Genomic DNA, 16,803 nt, shown 5'->3' with positions numbered 1-16,803 from the left:
CGCACTTTTGTTGACAGGGTGATGTCTCTGCTTTTTAGTGTGCTGTCTAGATTTGCCATGGCTTTCCTCCCGAGGAGCAAGCGTCTTTTAATTTCTTGGCTACAGTCCCCATCTGCAGTGATCTTGGAGCCCAGGAAAATAAAATCTGTCACTACCTCCATTTCTTCCCCAACTATTTGCCAGGAATTGAGAGGGCCGGATCCCATGATCTTGGTTTTCTTAATGTTTAGTTTCAACCCAAGTTTTGCATTCTCCTTCTTCACCCGCAACACAAGGATCTTTAGTTCTTCTTCACTTTCTGCCATTAGAGTGATATCATCTGCATATCTTAGGTTGTTGATATTTCTTCCAGCAATCTTAATTCCAGCTTTGGATTCATCTAGCTCTGCCTTTCTCATGATGTGCTCTGCATCTAAGTTAAATAGGCAGGGTGATAGTATACAGCCTTGCCAGACTCCTTTCCCAATTTTGAACCAATCACTGGTTCCGTGTCCAGTTCTCATTGTTGCTTCTTGAGCTGCATATAGGTTTCTCAAGAGACAAATAAGATGGTCTGGTACTCCCATCACTTTAAGAACTTGCCACAGTTTGTTGTGATCCACACAATCAAAGGCTTTAGCATAGTCTATGAAGCAGAAGTAGATGTTTTTCTGGAACTCTCTAGCTTTCTCCATGATCCAGCGTATGTTGGCAATTTGATCCCTAGTTCCTCTGCCTCTTCAAAATCCTTCCTGTACTTCTGGTAGTTCTCTATCGGCATACTACTGGCTTCCTACTTTAGCATTCCAATCCCCCATGATGATAAGAACATCATTTTTTGGTGTTAGTTCTATAAGGTGCTGTAGGGCTTGATAGAACCGGTCAATTTCATCCTCTTCAGCACTGGTGGTTGGGGCATAGACCTGGACTACTGTGATATTGAATGGTTTGTCTTGGATTCGAACTGAGATCATTCTGTCATTTTGAGGATTGTATCCCAGTATTTGTCAGAATCCATTTATAAAAAACCCACCGGCCACGGCTAAAAAATCAAAGGGATGTTTCAATTGCGGGAGAGAGGGCCACCGTGCTGCAGAATGTTGTTCGAAAGCCCCTCCACGCAAAACAGAGGCACCATCTTCCAAAAAGCTGGGGAAGTCTCAAGGCAACCCAAAAGAATCTTCCATGAAGGGGACAGAGGCTGTAGAGTCCACAATTCCTGCCAAAACCTGGGATTGGACTCCGGCCTATACCGCAGGGGCGGTGGACACCTCGGAAGACAGCTCAGAGGGAGAACCTTTGGTAAGTGGACCTCTTCCACCCATACTTAAGACAGTGACTATATTAGCTTCCTCTGCACCAAAAGCCAATGAAACAAAAGCTCTGATAGACTCTGGCTGCATCCGCTGCCTCATCAGCCCAACACTGGTGGAGGAACTGAGCATCCCAGTGAGGAGGCTAAAACAACCAATCTCCTTCAGTCAATTAGATGGGTCTATAGCAGGGGGGGACCAGCTACCCTAGCCACTCTACCAATCCACCTATCACTGGGGCCCCATGAGGAGGACATAACGTTTATAGTGGCCCCAGGCATGGAATGCCCAATGATTCTAGGACTGGAATGGCTGAAGAAATGGAACCCCGGGATAAACTGGAGGACTGCAGAACTCAACTTCCCAAAAGGGGAACAGGAAAACGTAAAACCCCCAAACACCCCCCCCCAATCCATAGGGAGGAGACAGCAGCAGTGGGGAAAGAGAAGGGGTTACCAGAGATATTGGAGGAATACAGGGACCTGGCTGAGGTTTTCAGTGAGGAAAGAGCAGATGAGCTCACCCCCACACCGCCCCACAGACTGCACCATAGAATTCAAACCTGGGGCAAAACTCCCAAAACCCAGGATGTATGCCATGAGCCCAAGGGAAATGGCAGAAATGGAAAGATTCATAAAGGAAAAACTTAGAAAGAGGATTTATTGAGCCTGCCAAACCCAAAGTGGCCACCCCGGTTCTGTTCAGGGAGAAGAAGGATGGTTCTTTCCGCTTGTGCGTGGATTTCCGGAACCTAAATACAATTAGTGAATGTAATCTGTACCCCCTTCCCCTAATGAAGGATATGCTATCCCACCTATCGAAAGGAAAGATTTTTACCAAACTAGACCTGAGGGAACCATACTACCGTATTAGGATTAAGGAAGGAGACGAATGGAAGACTGCATTCAACTGCGCAATGGGGTGCTATCAATTCAAAGTATTGCCATTCGGACTGCAAGGGGCCCCCGCAGTCTTTATGCAATTAATTAATGACATGCTGAGAGAGCACCTATATAAGGGGGTCCTGGTTTACCTCGATGACATCCTTATCTTCACAGAAACCAAAGAGGAACATATCAAACTAGTCAGAGCAGTCCTGAAGAAGTTGCGAGCTGCCCAATTATATGCTAAATTATCGAAGTGTGAATTCCATCAGAAAAAAATCGACTACCTGGGATGTCACATATCTCCAGAGGGCATCGAAATGGACCCTGAGAAGGTCAGGGCAGTACTAGAGTGGGCACCCCCCCGCACACGGAAGCAATTGCAAAGTTTCCTGGGGTTTGCAAATTTCTACCGCCAATTCATCCCCGCATTTGGCCAAATAGCCATGCCCCTCACAAATTTGTTGAAAACAAGGGGGGGGTCACCCGTGAAACCCAGCCAGCCTCTAAAATGGTCAATGGAATGTCAAGCAGCTTTTGAGAGGCTAAAGAGACTCTTTTCTGCGGAACCTTTACTTAAACACCCAGATCCCAACAAACCTTTTGTAATACAGGCAGATGCGAGCGACATAGCAGTCGGAGACGTATTACTACAGGAAAATGATGAGGGGGCGTTGCAACCTTGCGCATATACATCCAGGAAACTTACAGAAACTGAACAACGATGGCCAATATGGGAGAAGGAAGCATTCTCATTAAGGTGGTTATTATTAACTTGGCGTCAATTTTTGGAAGGAAATAAAATACCTTTCCAGGTCTGGACTGACCACAAAAATTTAGAAGCACTAAAAACACCCAGGAAACTCACTCCTAAGCAAGCCCGCTGGTCCCAACACTTTCACCGATTCAATTTCACTCTCAAACACTTGCCGGGGGGAAGAACTTCCTGGCAGACGCATTATCTCGCATGCCCCAATATAATAGCACACAGGTAACTGACTTTAAACCACTTGTACCAGAACAACAACTGGCAGCACCAGTCACCACCAGGGCACAAGTAAAAATGAAGCTGGAAGTGGATAGCCAAACCGGAATAGAATTCCAAAAGTCCTTGGAAGGGGACAAATGGTTCCAGAAAAATAGGCATGTGTGCACTATTAAAGATGGGTTACCTTGGGAAGCTATACATACCTGCCACCCAGAGGACCAATTTCTTGCAACTGTGCCATGATACAAAATCAGCAGGACATTTCGGGTTTGTAAAAACATTACACTTAACTAAAAGGCAATTTTGGTGGCCATCTATGAAAAAAGACATAGAAAGCTATGTGGGCAATTGTCAAATTTGCGCAATGGCCAAGAGGTTACAAGGGAAATCGCCAGGACTGTTACAACCAGTGGTGAATCCCTCAGCCCCATGGAAAGAAATAGCCATGGATTTTATTGTAGAACTACCAGAAAGCAACGGAAACACCGTTGTCTGGACTGTCACTGATCTGTTCTCTAAGCAAGTCCATTTCATACCTTGCCCAAAAATTCCAACTGCAAAAGCATTAGCAAAACTTTTTGTACAACATATTTACAGATTGCATGGGGCACCACAACGCATCATATCTGACAGGGGGGTGCAATTTACCTCAGCATTCTGGAAGGAATTTTTATCTCTGTTAGGAACTACCCAAGGACTGACATCTAGTCATCATCCTCAGGGTAACGGGCAATCGGAAAGGGCTAACTCTGTTGTTGTTGTTGTTGTTAGTTGCGAAGTCGTGTCCGACCCATCGCGATCCCATGGACAACGTTCCTCCAGGCCTTCCTGTCCTCTACCACCTTCTGGAGTCCATTTAAGCTCACGCCTACTGCTTCAGTGACTCCATCCAGCCACCTCATTCTCTGTCGTCCCCTTCTTCTCTTGCCCTCCACCTTTCCCAGCATGAGGCTCTTCTCCAGTGAGTCCTTCCTTCTCATGAGGTGGCCAAAGTACTTGAGTTTTAGCTTCAGGATCTGGCCTTCTAAAGAGCAGTCAGGGTTGATCTCCTCTAGGACTGACCGGTTTGATCGCCTTGCAGTCCAAGGGACTCGCAGGAGTCTTCTCCAGCACCAGAGTTCAAAGGCTTCAATTCTTTGGCGCTCAGCCTTTCTTATAGTCCAACTTTCACTGCCATACATTGCAACTGGGAAGACCATAGCCTTGACTATACGCACTTTTGTTGACAGGGTGACGTCTCTCCTTTTTAGTGTGCTGTCTAGATTTGCCATGGCTTTCCTCCCAAGGAGCAAGCGTCTTTTAATTTCTTGGCTACAGTCCCCATCTGCAGTGATCTTGGAGCCCAGGAAAATAAAATCTGTCACTACCTCCATTTCTTCCCCATCTATTTGCCAGGAATTGAGAGGGCCGGATGCCATGATCTTGGTTTTCTTAATGTTTAGTTTCAACCCAAGTTTTGCACTCTCCTTCTTCACTCGCAACAAGAGGGTCTTTAGTTCTTCTTCACTTTCTGCCATTAGAGTGGTATCATCTGCATATCTTAGGTTGTTGATGTTTCTTCCGGCAATCTTAATTCCAACTTTTGATTCATCTAGCCCTGCCTTTCTCATGATGTGCTCTGCATATAAGTTAAATAGGCAAGGCGACAGTATACAGCCTTGCCGGACTCCTTTCCCAATTTTGAACCAATCAGTTGTTCCGTGTCCAGTTCTCACTGTTGCTTCTTGGCCCGCATATAGGTTTCTCAAGAGACAAATAAGATGGTCTGGTACGCCCATCTCTTTAAGGACTTGCCACAGTTTGTTATGATCCACACAATCAAAGGCTTTAGCATAGTCAATGAAGCAGAAGTAGATGTTTTTCTGGAACTCTCTAGCTTTCTCCATGATCCAGCGTATGTTAGCAATTTGATCTCTAGTTCCTCTGCCTCTTCAAAATCCTGCCTGTACTTCTGGTAGTTCTCGATGCTAACTCTGTACTTGAGCAATATTTAAGATGTTATATAAGTTTCCAACAGTCGGACTGGTCGGATCTACTGCCTTTTGCAGAAGTGGCATATAACAACGCAGTTCACTCCAGCACAGGTTACACTCCTTTTCAAGTAGCCACAGGCCAGAGCTTCAACCCCATACCTGATCCAAAAGAACCGGTAATTCCAGAACTAAAGGGATGGATTGCTCAGTAACAATACACCTGGCCTATTGTCAGAAAAGCGTTAACAGAGGCTAGATTAGCACACAAGACACAGGCAGACAAGAAAAGAGCCGATCCCACACCGTTCAAGGTGGGAGAGATGGTATATCTGTCTACAAAATACCTCAAGTCTCTCCAACCCTGTAAAAAACTAGGACCAAAATACATTGGACCTTTTCCAATTAAAAGAATCATAAACCCAGTAACAGTTGAATTAGGACTACCTAAAAATCTTAGACGAATACACCCAATCTTTCACTGCAGTCTAATAAAGAGAGAACAACAATCTCCCCTACGAACAAAAATTCCACCACCACCACCTCCCATCATGGTTGAAGGAGAACAACATTTTGAGGTGAAAGAAATTTTGGATTCCAGGAAACATCAGGGAACAACCCAATATTTAGTGGCTTGGAAACACCTCCCCTCCTCAGAAAATGAATGGGTCAGCAAACACCACGTTAAAGCACCGAAGCTGCTTAAGAGATTTCATACAGAATATCCGAACAAACCGAGTTAACATTTACATATGTTTTTTCCTCCTCTTTTCTTTTCTTCCCCTACAGATGGACACATCTTTTTTCTAAGGAGAGTGGACTGTCAGAATCCATTTATATCATATTCATAAATGGAATGTTTCAAACATTATTCCATGGATTCTGCCATCTCCCAAAGAGAAGAGGATAGATGTATATTGAACCGGTATTAGGCATTTCAAAGGAAACTGGGGAAACAAAAGGGGGGGCTAGCATCTGGCTTTTGTCACGGAAGACAGCAATAAACATGAAGGGTCCTAAGTTCCTTTTTCCCACGAGGTGGATGATACGAGAGAAAGGATGGGGGACTGACCAAATGGGGTTAAGGGGGGTTAAACCGGGAACTCTTTATAAGGGTTTACTTCATGGGATATTATTAAGTCCTGTCTCGTTTCCTACAACCAAGCATGTCATAGTAAAGATTCTTTTTGGAATAGATTTGACTCCAAGAATTTTGTCTTCCTAAGACGTGGTTTGGGGTGGGTCCTGACATTATTGCTTTTCCTACTCTTTTATTGACTATGAAGGCTACTCCATTTCTTCTGAGGGATTCTTGCCCGCAGTAGTATACCTGATGGTCATCTGAATTAAATTCACCCATTCCTGTCCATTTTAGTTCGCTGATACCTAAGATGTCGATGTTCAGTCTTGTCATCTCTTTTTGGACCACGTCCAGCTTTCCTTGATTCATGGATCTTACATTTCAGGTTCCTATGGAGAAAAAATCTTTACAGCATCAGACTTTCCTTTCACCACCAGACACATCCACAGCTGAGCGTCCTTTTGGCTTTGGCCCAGTCGCTTCATTCTTTCTGGTGCTACTAGTACTAGCTCTCTGCTCTTCCCCAATAGCATATTGGACACCTTCCGACCTGAGGGGCTCATCTTCCAGCGTCATATTGTTTTGCCTTTTGGTACTGTCCATGGGGTTTTCATGGCAAAGATACTGGAGTGGGTTGCCATTTCCTTCTCCAGTGGATCACGTTTTGTCAGAACTCTCTGCTATGACCTGTCCGTCTTGGGTGGCCCTGCACGGCATAGCTCATAGCTTTATTGAATTACGCAAGCCCCTTCTCCACGACAAGGCAGTAATCTATGAAGGGGAAATGCTGCTTAGATTTGGCTTTTGGCTTGTAAGAGGGCTTCTCATCTGAAAATCTCTTGAATGCCATTGTTTTTCTCGATTCTTAGCCACCCCTAATCAGTCTGGGTGAAAAGGAAGTTCCATATTTAACTAATAATAAATGTGGATCTTTCTTTCCATGCCATCTGGTGTCAGCGAATTGCAGTTCTTCAACAGAAAGGACCTTGTCTTGGATAACTAGATGGGCTTTAGAAATATCCCTTTCTGACACGGGCCTCGTATCCACGTCCCATTGGCTGCAGCAAAAGATGCCTCACTTTTTGAGGGACACTTTCTTAGGCCTTCACCCATCTCATCTCACCACAACTGAAGAGTCCATTTTATTCTTGTATCAGCAGAATGACAAAACCAAATTATGACAGTCATAATTTGAAAAAAAAATCCTTTATATCTCCACTGAGAGACTGTTCTGGATTACTTTTAAAGGGGCTGGGTGGGTTTTTAATGTTTTATGTACTATCTTTTTTATTTTTTGCAGATCCTACAAGTCAGATGTTTCTGTCTGCCTCACAGTTTATCTCTATTTTGATAAATCTGACACAGTAAAACTTTAATAAATATAAAATTTAGAATGAATTTTATAAACATGCATTCCTCCATTCTTCATACACCCGTTATTTTAAAGTATGATTATCTATTCATATTAAATTTAGAATTTAATAGGTGTTAATAAGGCATTGAGGAGGAACTGACTGGCTGTCACTTAATGCTTAAATCTTTTTTCAGTTCCATCTCTTCAGACTTTATTAAGTAGAAATGGGATATGCAAGAAGCAAAAGGCAGGAAGTAAATGAAGACTCTGCCAGTAGTTGTATCTCCTACAACCATTTGGAACTAGTCAGAGATTTCATATTTACCAAAGTGAAGCACAGAGGCTACTTGGCTAACGTCCATGTCTATCTCCATTTTCCATGGGTGGTGAGTCCTAACTCACTTTCTTTGTCATTCTTGGTTTCTCTGCTTAGTCCCTGCCTCAGTCCAAATGTGTGGAAAGTTGTCATCCTGGATTTGTCAAGAGGGCTCGAGAAGGAGAGCCAGTTTGCTGCTACGACTGCGTTCCTTGTCCGGAGGGGACCATCTCCACTCAGGAAGGTGGGTGACACGGGAGGAAAGGAAGGCCCTGTAGAAATGGAGTTAGCCAGAGCATTTTCATGAAACTGCTAGTTAAAAGACATTTTGAAGTTTAAGTGTTTTCTTGTTTATTTTCAAAATAGCACTTTTTTATTTAACCGGAAGAATAACCAAAAGATATTGAAGAAGAGGCTAGGAAGAGAAAGGAAGGTAAGGCACATTGGGCAAGCTTTACCATTGCCAGAGAAAATAATTATTCCACTTGTTAGTTTGAATGTGTCCTTCCATCTTTACTTCTCTAGGAAGATTTCAATCCTTTGAAGCTTCAGAAATTATCTAAAGTCCATTTCTTTTCCTCATCTGAAGCAGATTTACATTATGTCATCCTCCAAAATTGATGCATACAAAGTTATATCAAGCAATCAGTTCTAGTGTAGGAAGGAAGCACCCACCCCCAGAGAAGGAAATATTTGGGGGGATATTTAAAAGGCAGAACATTATTGTTAAGTCGTGGGCTCTGGAGAGCAGGAATGATGACACGAGGCTGAGTACAGAATAACTCATACTTTTATTCTTGCTGGAACTGTACTGAAGCTTGGGCCGCAACCATCCACAATATACAGTCTAGCCCCTAGGCGGCAGCCAATAGGTTTGAACCCACGCTTGCCACCTGGGGCTGACCAATTGCAGGACCAGAGACGGCCTGTCTGGGTTGCTGGAGAGCCGTTAGCTCCTCTAGCAACGCACGTGGTGTAACACCACAAGCCCAATACATAACAATTATATTTCCCCAAAGGCGTGATAGAAAAATCTTAGGCAGAAACCACCACCACCCCAGTCTCTCTGCCCTGAACAGAAATCAGCTTTTAGAAATGCAGATTTGGTGATTCATTTAGGAAGACTAGGGCCAGGAAGCTTGGAGCTGATGGGATTAGAATGACAAAGACTCCTAAAATCTACATCCCCCATCCAAAACCTAAAGGTGTGACCTTTAGGACACAATAGGATTAACCTTCCACCACTAGAATACCCAAAGGGCACACTCAAGTGCAGGTCAAAGTACATGCCACAGGAACAGGAAGAACCTCAAATACAAAGCTCAAAGAAGGTATAGAAACCCACCACTCCCACCTCCATTTTGTCAGCTACCTCAGAAACATGCTGTGTCACTGAAGTTTCTGGCAACTCAATAAACTAAACCCTCTTCCCTAAGCAGCCTCTATTTTATTTATTCCTAGTTTGAACTGGACCCTGATGAAGATTTTTCTTTCAACACTAGTTTATAGGCTTGTTGTTGTTGTTGGTATTTGAAGTTACAACTCCCAAAACATCTTAGGGAGATATTTACGAGAGCAAGATTCGAACAGCTTGACACAATGGTCAGATATGGGAGATTTCATGCTATACCGTACAATGAGCGTCTCTGCATTTGCGGAGCGGCAGAGGTAGAGGACCTGGCTCACATCCTATTTGACTGTTGTCTGTATAAGAGGGTGAGAGACAGGTATCTTGGTCTATATACCGAACGAATGACCCATTGGGATCCCCATATCAAAACACCTTACCTTATGTCCAGCCAGAACCTGAAAATAACATTTAACGCAGCACAGTATTTAAACAAAATGATCCGGTTAAGATCTGCATATGTGGGACTGATTGGGGTAGATTTCAAGGGCGACTCCGAAATATAATGTTATCATATTTTATCTATATCTTAAATTTGTATTTTATTACTATTTCATCTTAAATTGTATTTTATTTTAATTCCATTTTAAATTGTATTTTATCAAATTCCATTTTGGATTGCTTTTATCAAGTTTTGGTGACAGTTTGTTGCTGGAACTTTGCACTTTGATATGGCCCAACGGCTAATCAATAAAGTTGTTGTAAATAGTGAAATACGAATAACTACAGCTCCAATAAAAAAGAAATCTAGTTGTGGTTCAAAATGGGGGGTGGGGAAATCCCCTAATAAACCATTGTGATTCAAATGAAACAGAACTAACAAAAAGCATGGGAAATGGAGAATCAATATTAATAACAAGCTGTACAATACTGGTTTACATGGAACTGGTTCAATGCTTGAATGCATTGGTAAATCTAGACAGTAGGGGACCAGATTGCTTCATCTGCAGGTTCTTAGAAGGTGAAGACAAAGGCTACATAGCAGCTTTCTAAGATGGAAATATTTACAGAGGAGAAAACAAGTTATCTCAAAATAAACCAAAAGAATGTGAAATTCAGAAAAATTCTCATTCTACAAGAATAAACATGTTCAAATACAAGCACAAAGGTAAATCTAAAAATTTACAAAGCAACTTTCAGTGCAATAGGACCTCCGTTCCCCCTCCCCCGACCTTTGAGGGCTTCTGCTCAGGATGACTCCCACCCTGAGGACCTTCCAGAGTCCCTGAAAGACCAGGCTGCTCTCCAGGCTCTGGAGCAGAGGGAGGTTGAGCCCCTGCTGGAGGGGATTTGGGGTTATGGGGACCATTCAGGATTCATTTTGTTCTCTGAATTTTTTTTTAATAATAAATAATCTAAAGACACTGGGAGCTAGGCAACCTTTAATTTGTGTAAAGAAAGAAAGAAAGAAATTCTTATTAGTTTGTCAGTGTAAAGTAGTATCTAACTGGGATTAACAGGGCAATCCCTTTTAAAATATAGTATATTTATTTGTTTATAGTCTTCCTTTATTTTTATCAATAATTCAAGGCAGTGTGTGTTTAGAAACAGCTTTCATTTTACTTTCATTAATCCTACCTCAGACACTCTGTAACCTTTACACTACAGGCTCGATCTACTGAAATGATATCAATACATTTAGGCATATTTAATTTCACATAAGAAAGCCCTCTGTGTAGGGATTTCAATTGTAATGGATGTCAGATTCAGAGACCAGTGGTCGCAGGGTATCCCAAAATGTCTGTCTCCCTACGCAGAGTTTATTGTATTTATACAGTTTTAACAAGCAGGAAATAACGCAGAGCAAAAGCATTGTTCATTGCTTTACTCCCTAGTCAATCTTAAAGAACATCCGAAAATCCCAGCCAGGGCAGAGACGCTCATATCTGGCTGGTTCTTGGCAGTCCTTGGCAATGCCAATTGGAATGAGCTGATAGACATGCGGATATCAGGATACTAAGGCAGGCAGTTTTCTGCGCACGGTCCCTTCATATCCTTGACCTCCATCTCTACATCTCACTCTTTTCTTTTTTGTTAGCCAAGGACTTCTAAAAAGGGTTAATGGAAGGGTCATAATCAGGAGAGGAATATCCTTGCAATTGCTTATACAAGGCATATACCTGACTCTGAGGCATTGTGGGAGGGGGTTTAGGGCAAAAAGCTGTGATACGTATGTTGGAAAAGGAAGGGAGACACTGAACAAAACAGCACCCACCAATCAAAATAGCACAAATAATGACTAAATAGCGCAGGGCATTTCCCAATAAATTTGTGGGTAGCCAAGCCCAAAGGCTCTCCCGCCAAGATCCTAAAGTATCAATTTTCAAATCAGAGGCCAAATTATGTAAAATATTGAGCTGGTGCTGGATGGTTCGTGATACATCTGAAAGGTTAAAACACATTCCTTCAAAACTTTCACAACCCAAATGCTGACGTAAAAGCAAATAATCAATAGCAGCATGATTTTGTAAAATACCTTAACGCAAAGCTTGCAGCTCGTGGTTGATTGCTGAAATAGCTATAGAAGTAGCATTAATTATTTTTGCCAAATTACATGCAACAGCGTTAATGTTAAGATGAGCGCAAACAGCAAGTGCTGGCACACCCACTATAGATATAGCCAAAGCTACATATTCTGCTTTATTAAGTAAAGCTGTTTCTGAGTCACAAGTGCTATCTAGCGTGACTCCTCGTCAAGAACGGTTTGAGTGAATTTGCTGTTTGGAAAGCAAAAGAGGAATCAACCGGCTGAGACAACACTGTGCTTCACTAATATTAGCAGGAATGTAATTAAAAGTTTCTTTACCACATGTAAAATACCATCCTTGCGGAAGCCAAACATGAGCAAAATTAAAGGAAGTCTCCTCAAAAGCTGTACAATTTAAAACAGGTGAACTAATACAAAAACAGTGAGGTTTTTTACTTGAAGATGTACAATTAACTATTTTAGTGCATGTTATATTCTCAGGGACTGCTACTATCGGGGTGTGCAAAGCAATTACATCAGGGGGTAGATCATAGGTAGTCAACTAGATATAGTCTCATAGTTAAAGTTTTTATTCAATAGAAATTTGCTCAAACCAGTGAAGTTTTGAATTGCTGCAGAAGGGGTACACACAGGGATCAGACATGTAGAAAACAAATTTTCCATGTCATATGATTCAGATAAACAAAAGACTTCATTTTGTGTGATGTTAGCTAGCTGCACCCATAGGTTTTGCTTCATTCGCTGCTCAAGTGAATGTTTGGGTGAGATGACAGCTGCTGTCGCTAAAGGGCAACAATTAATAATCAAGCACAAACAAATAATGGCTAAGGAATTGGCAGTTAAAACCACAAAAATGGCAGCGCATAAATTCTCGGGGGTTTGCTGCACATGCTGCTGTTGCAGCACTGCCTGCGCTTTCATGGTCAGGCTTTTCATATCTCCCCACGGTACTGGACGGCTGGTCTGGTGATACATTGTCTGCTGTGCCGTCTGTAGAGTCATCTTGGCCATTTCTTGAACCAGATCTGGGGACTGGTGCCACAACATCCTTAGCTGGGCGGACACAACATGCTGGAATCCACAAAGGTCCTGTAGGAGCAAACACAGCAGCGTATCCTCGTCCCCAAGTAATCAAAGGGACTGGCCCTAACCATGTTTTGTCTGGTAATATACTAGAGGGAGAGGCAAACTTGTTTTTAAAGATTTATTGTCCCTGTTCAGGCGCCAGCTGTCAGATTCAGAGACCAGTCACTGCAGGGTGTCCCAAAATGTCTGTCTGCCTATGCAGAGTTTATTGTATTTATACAGTTTTAACAAGCAGGAAATAACGCACAGCAAAAGCATTGTTCATTGCTGTACTCCCTAGTCAATCTTAAGGAACATCCGAACATCCCAGCCAGGGCAGAGTCTCTCATATCTGGCTGGTTCCTGGCAGCCCTTGGCAGTGCTAATTGGAATGAGCTCATAGACATGTGGATATCAGGATACTAAGGCAGGCAGTTTTCTGCACATGGTCCCTTCATATCCTTGATCTCCATCTCTACAAACGGTGAGAAAAGTGTGGAAATCATATATTCTTACATGGCATTTCAGAAATTCCATCTGAATCTCATTAAGCATTTTTTCAACATCCAATGAGATGAAAGCAGCCAATTCATGGATGGAGAGGCCCGGTGTGGAAAGTTATGGGTGCGCCTCATTACAGCCATATTAGTGCTGCCCCAGTAACCATTTCAGATATTTGTAAGGTTCATATCTCTACCAGTCAACTAGATTCCATAGGATAGGCATCCTCTGGATCCAGTATATTGAGAAATGCCATCTGGAAAGCTCCGGAAGCATGCCTAGAACGACAATCAGTTTCATATTTTGCCTGCAATGATGTAGATTTCTGTGAATGTTTCAGGTCCTAGGGCTTTCCCCAAATTCATACACCTTAGCTGAATAGAAATTGAAAAGGAAATTTTCAATTTTTTCCCCAAGGAATTGCTACTCAGTATATCTTGGAAAATGTCCCTGTTATCAGATGTTGTGCCAAGAATGTATTTCTTAAAGTTAAAAAATAGTGTTAAACAATTTTGCTTTCTGCCTTTCTCAGATACAGGAAAATGTACCAAATGTCCAGGTGATGAATATCCAAATGAGGACCGAGTCCAATGTATCCCAAAAGTTATAAACTTCCTGTTTTATGAAGAATATCTGGGCATCATCCTTGTCTCTTTTACTCTACTCTTGTTCGTAACCACAGGCCTTTTCTTAATTATCTTCATTAAATACCGAGAAACTCCCCTTGTCAAAGCCAACAACCGGGACCTCTCCTACATCCTCCTGGTCTCCCTTCTGCTTTGCTTCTTGTCTCCTTTCCTCTTCATTGGTCAACCAAGGAAAGCCACCTGCCTTCTACGACAAACAGTCTTCAGCATCATCTTCTCAGTTGCCATTTCTTCTCTCTTGGCCAAAACCATCACGGTGGTGCTTGCTTTCCTGGCCACAAAACCAGGAAACCGAGCAAAGAGATGGTTGGGGAAGAGCTTGGCCAACTCCATCATTCTTTCTTCTTCTGCTGTCCAAATGATCATCTGCTCCATCTGGCTGGGAGTTTCTCCCCCATTCCCAGATTCTGACCTCCACTCCCAGCCTGCAGAGATTATCCTGCAATGCAACGAAGGGGCTCTTGTCATGTTCTACCTCAACCTCGGCTACATGGGCTTCCTGGCTGCCGTCTGCTTCATGGTGGCTTTCCTGGCCAGGAATCTGCCTGGGGCCTTTAACGAAGCCAAGCTGATCACCTTCAGCATGCTGGTCTTCTGCAGTGTCTGGGTGACTTTTGTGCCCACCTACCTGAGCACCAAAGGGAAATACATGGTGGCTGTGCAGGTCTTCTCCATCCTGGCCTCCAGTGCTGGTCTGCTGGTCTGCATCTTCATCCCCAAGTGCTACATTATCCTTCTCAGGCCAGACCTGAACACAAAGGAACAGCTTACAGCCAGAAGAAATGTGGAAATATGAGACAGAGGAATTTCAACTCCAAGCTAGTCTCCATACATGAGTGGTGCAATAATTTTTCTTCAAATAAATAAAGTATGTCTGTAAGATTTTGAGGAAACCAATTTCTTGTAGGAATAAGAATATATTAACAAGATAAAAATAAAGTGTTAATGCAGTTATTTCCTCATTTTTCAATACATTTTATTCAAACTGCTGTGACAATGCAACTGACATTTTTCTTTTTATTGAAACAGTATCTCTTTCTTTAGGATAGTAACAGTGGGTGGGCATGAAAGTACATTGATGCATGCTAATTAGGAATAGACATGGTTATATCATCTATTAGATATGCATATTGATGGTTACCATTTCATCCTCTTTTCCAGAAATGTGTAAATATGAGTGCATCCTTTTGTCTGTGGGAATCTATCCTGCTGTTTCGTGGAGTTAAATTCCAGTGGGCACTGAAAAAAATAATAACTGCAGTTAGCCTTGATTATTTTTTGGGTCCTGCATTTGATTCCACAGAAATTGGTGTGAGAGTGGGGTTCAGTCTTTGATCTGCAACCAGGGACAACAACTGGGGATCTCCTACAGGATGAGTATTGTGAGATTAATCCCATGAGCCTTCCTGACCCTACATAAAGGCCCCTTTTAGGATTGTCTGTGAGGCCTGTGTCTGTGTCTAGGTGTCTGTTGTGGCTGGGGAGGTTTGTGCAGTGTATGTGGTCCCTTGTACCCCAATTCTCAGCCATCCTGGCCCTAGTGCCAGTTCAGCTCAGTGATGGCCAGAGGTGTCCAGAAAGCCCGGGGGAATTTGGCTTTGGAGGGGTCAGTGTAAACTTTCTATGTCAAAGACGGTAGACTGACCTAGAGGCTCTGTTCAAACTCCCTTTTTCCTTTTGTCTGAGTGGAGGAATTGCCAAAGTTGATCCTAGGCAGGGAGGGAAGTGGATAATGGTGCTCAGACAGACTCTGATTGGGGAAGGAATCCTTCCGGAAGAAATAGATAAACCCGTTGTGGCAGAGGGGTGGGAGTGGCTCTGCTGCCCTCACTGATGCCTCCACAGGCTGGGAAAGACAGGGAGGGTGTGAAATTGGAAGGGATCATAAAAAAACTGTTCCTCCCAGGCAGGAAGAGAAACAGCCCTAGATGTGAATCCAAGGACCACAATAATCAGCACAAGGAAGATAAAGGGAAGCCTATCCAGGAACACCCTCCAATTACAGATATGGACAGAGATCAGACAGATCACGATCTGAAGGGGAAACATAAGAATCTCTGGGAGGAAAGCAAGTAGGAAATTTTTACACTCTGGGGGTCTTGCAGAGCCCCCCAAAATACTTGATCGAGCACAGGGAACATAACCAAGCAACAGTAACAGTATGAGAGAGTTGGAAGGCACCTTGGAGGTCTTCTAGTCCAACCCCTGCTCAAGCAGGCTAATAGTTTAGACTTTAGGAGAGCTGATTGTAATAAGTGAAGAGGGAGAGACTGGGAAGGATTCTACGCATGGATGTCCTAAAAGGAAAAACAAGATGCTCGAAAACCCTGAAAAAATGAAACAATGAAGGACCGAGCAAAAACGAAGTATAGGAACAAAAAGATCAAGTAGAAAAAGAGGGGCACATAAGTAAAGCAGAAAACCAGCAAGTAGACTGAGTTTGCAAGGAGGGAGTCAGGATAGCAAAGGCCCAGAATGGGCAAAGACTGGCAACTAATGCGAAAAATGATAAAAGAAACTTTGAGGAAAGTCAAGGAAACAAGAGATCCACTAATGGGAGCAGAAGGAAACAGGCAGCAGGGTGAGTGCAGGAATGTTTAACTCCTTCTTTTACTCTCTTTTTATGCAAAAGGGAAAAAAAACAAAATATGAAAAGCAACACCAAGGGAGATAGAATTGGTATACAATTCCAAATAGGCACAAAATTCATAAGGGAATTCCTATCCACTCTGGTCGAGCACAAATCACACAGACCTCATGCTGTGCATCCCAGGGTTTTGGAGGAGCTGGCAGACCTAATTTTGGAGTC

The 16,803-nt window shown here is 42.9% G+C and overlaps 1 protein-coding gene across 1 annotated transcript in view; it reads left to right on the top strand.

Annotated features, from left to right (window-relative positions):
* The window catches only part of LOC310648033 (vomeronasal type-2 receptor 26-like), a gene marked incomplete at its 5' end in the record, with an annotated part of 45,749 nt that extends 30,942 nt beyond the window's left edge, over positions 1 to 14,807 (top strand). Inside the window, 2 exons of the mRNA XM_083375663.1 lie at positions 8,003 to 8,129; positions 13,880 to 14,807. Of these exons, the coding sequence (XP_083231789.1) occupies positions 8,003 to 8,129; positions 13,880 to 14,790 (1,038 nt within the window). The 3' untranslated portion in view covers positions 14,791 to 14,807. The remainder of the gene's footprint in view (positions 1 to 8,002; positions 8,130 to 13,879) is intronic.
* Positions 14,808 to 16,803: the final 1,996 nt, after the last annotated feature.

Source organism: Vipera ursinii (assembly GCF_947247035.1).
Source record: "Vipera ursinii genome assembly, chromosome: 17".
Taxonomy (NCBI): domain Eukaryota; kingdom Metazoa; phylum Chordata; class Lepidosauria; order Squamata; family Viperidae; genus Vipera; species Vipera ursinii.
The sequence above is the reverse complement of the archived record's forward strand: the minus strand, read 5'-3'. Positions and strand labels throughout refer to the sequence as shown.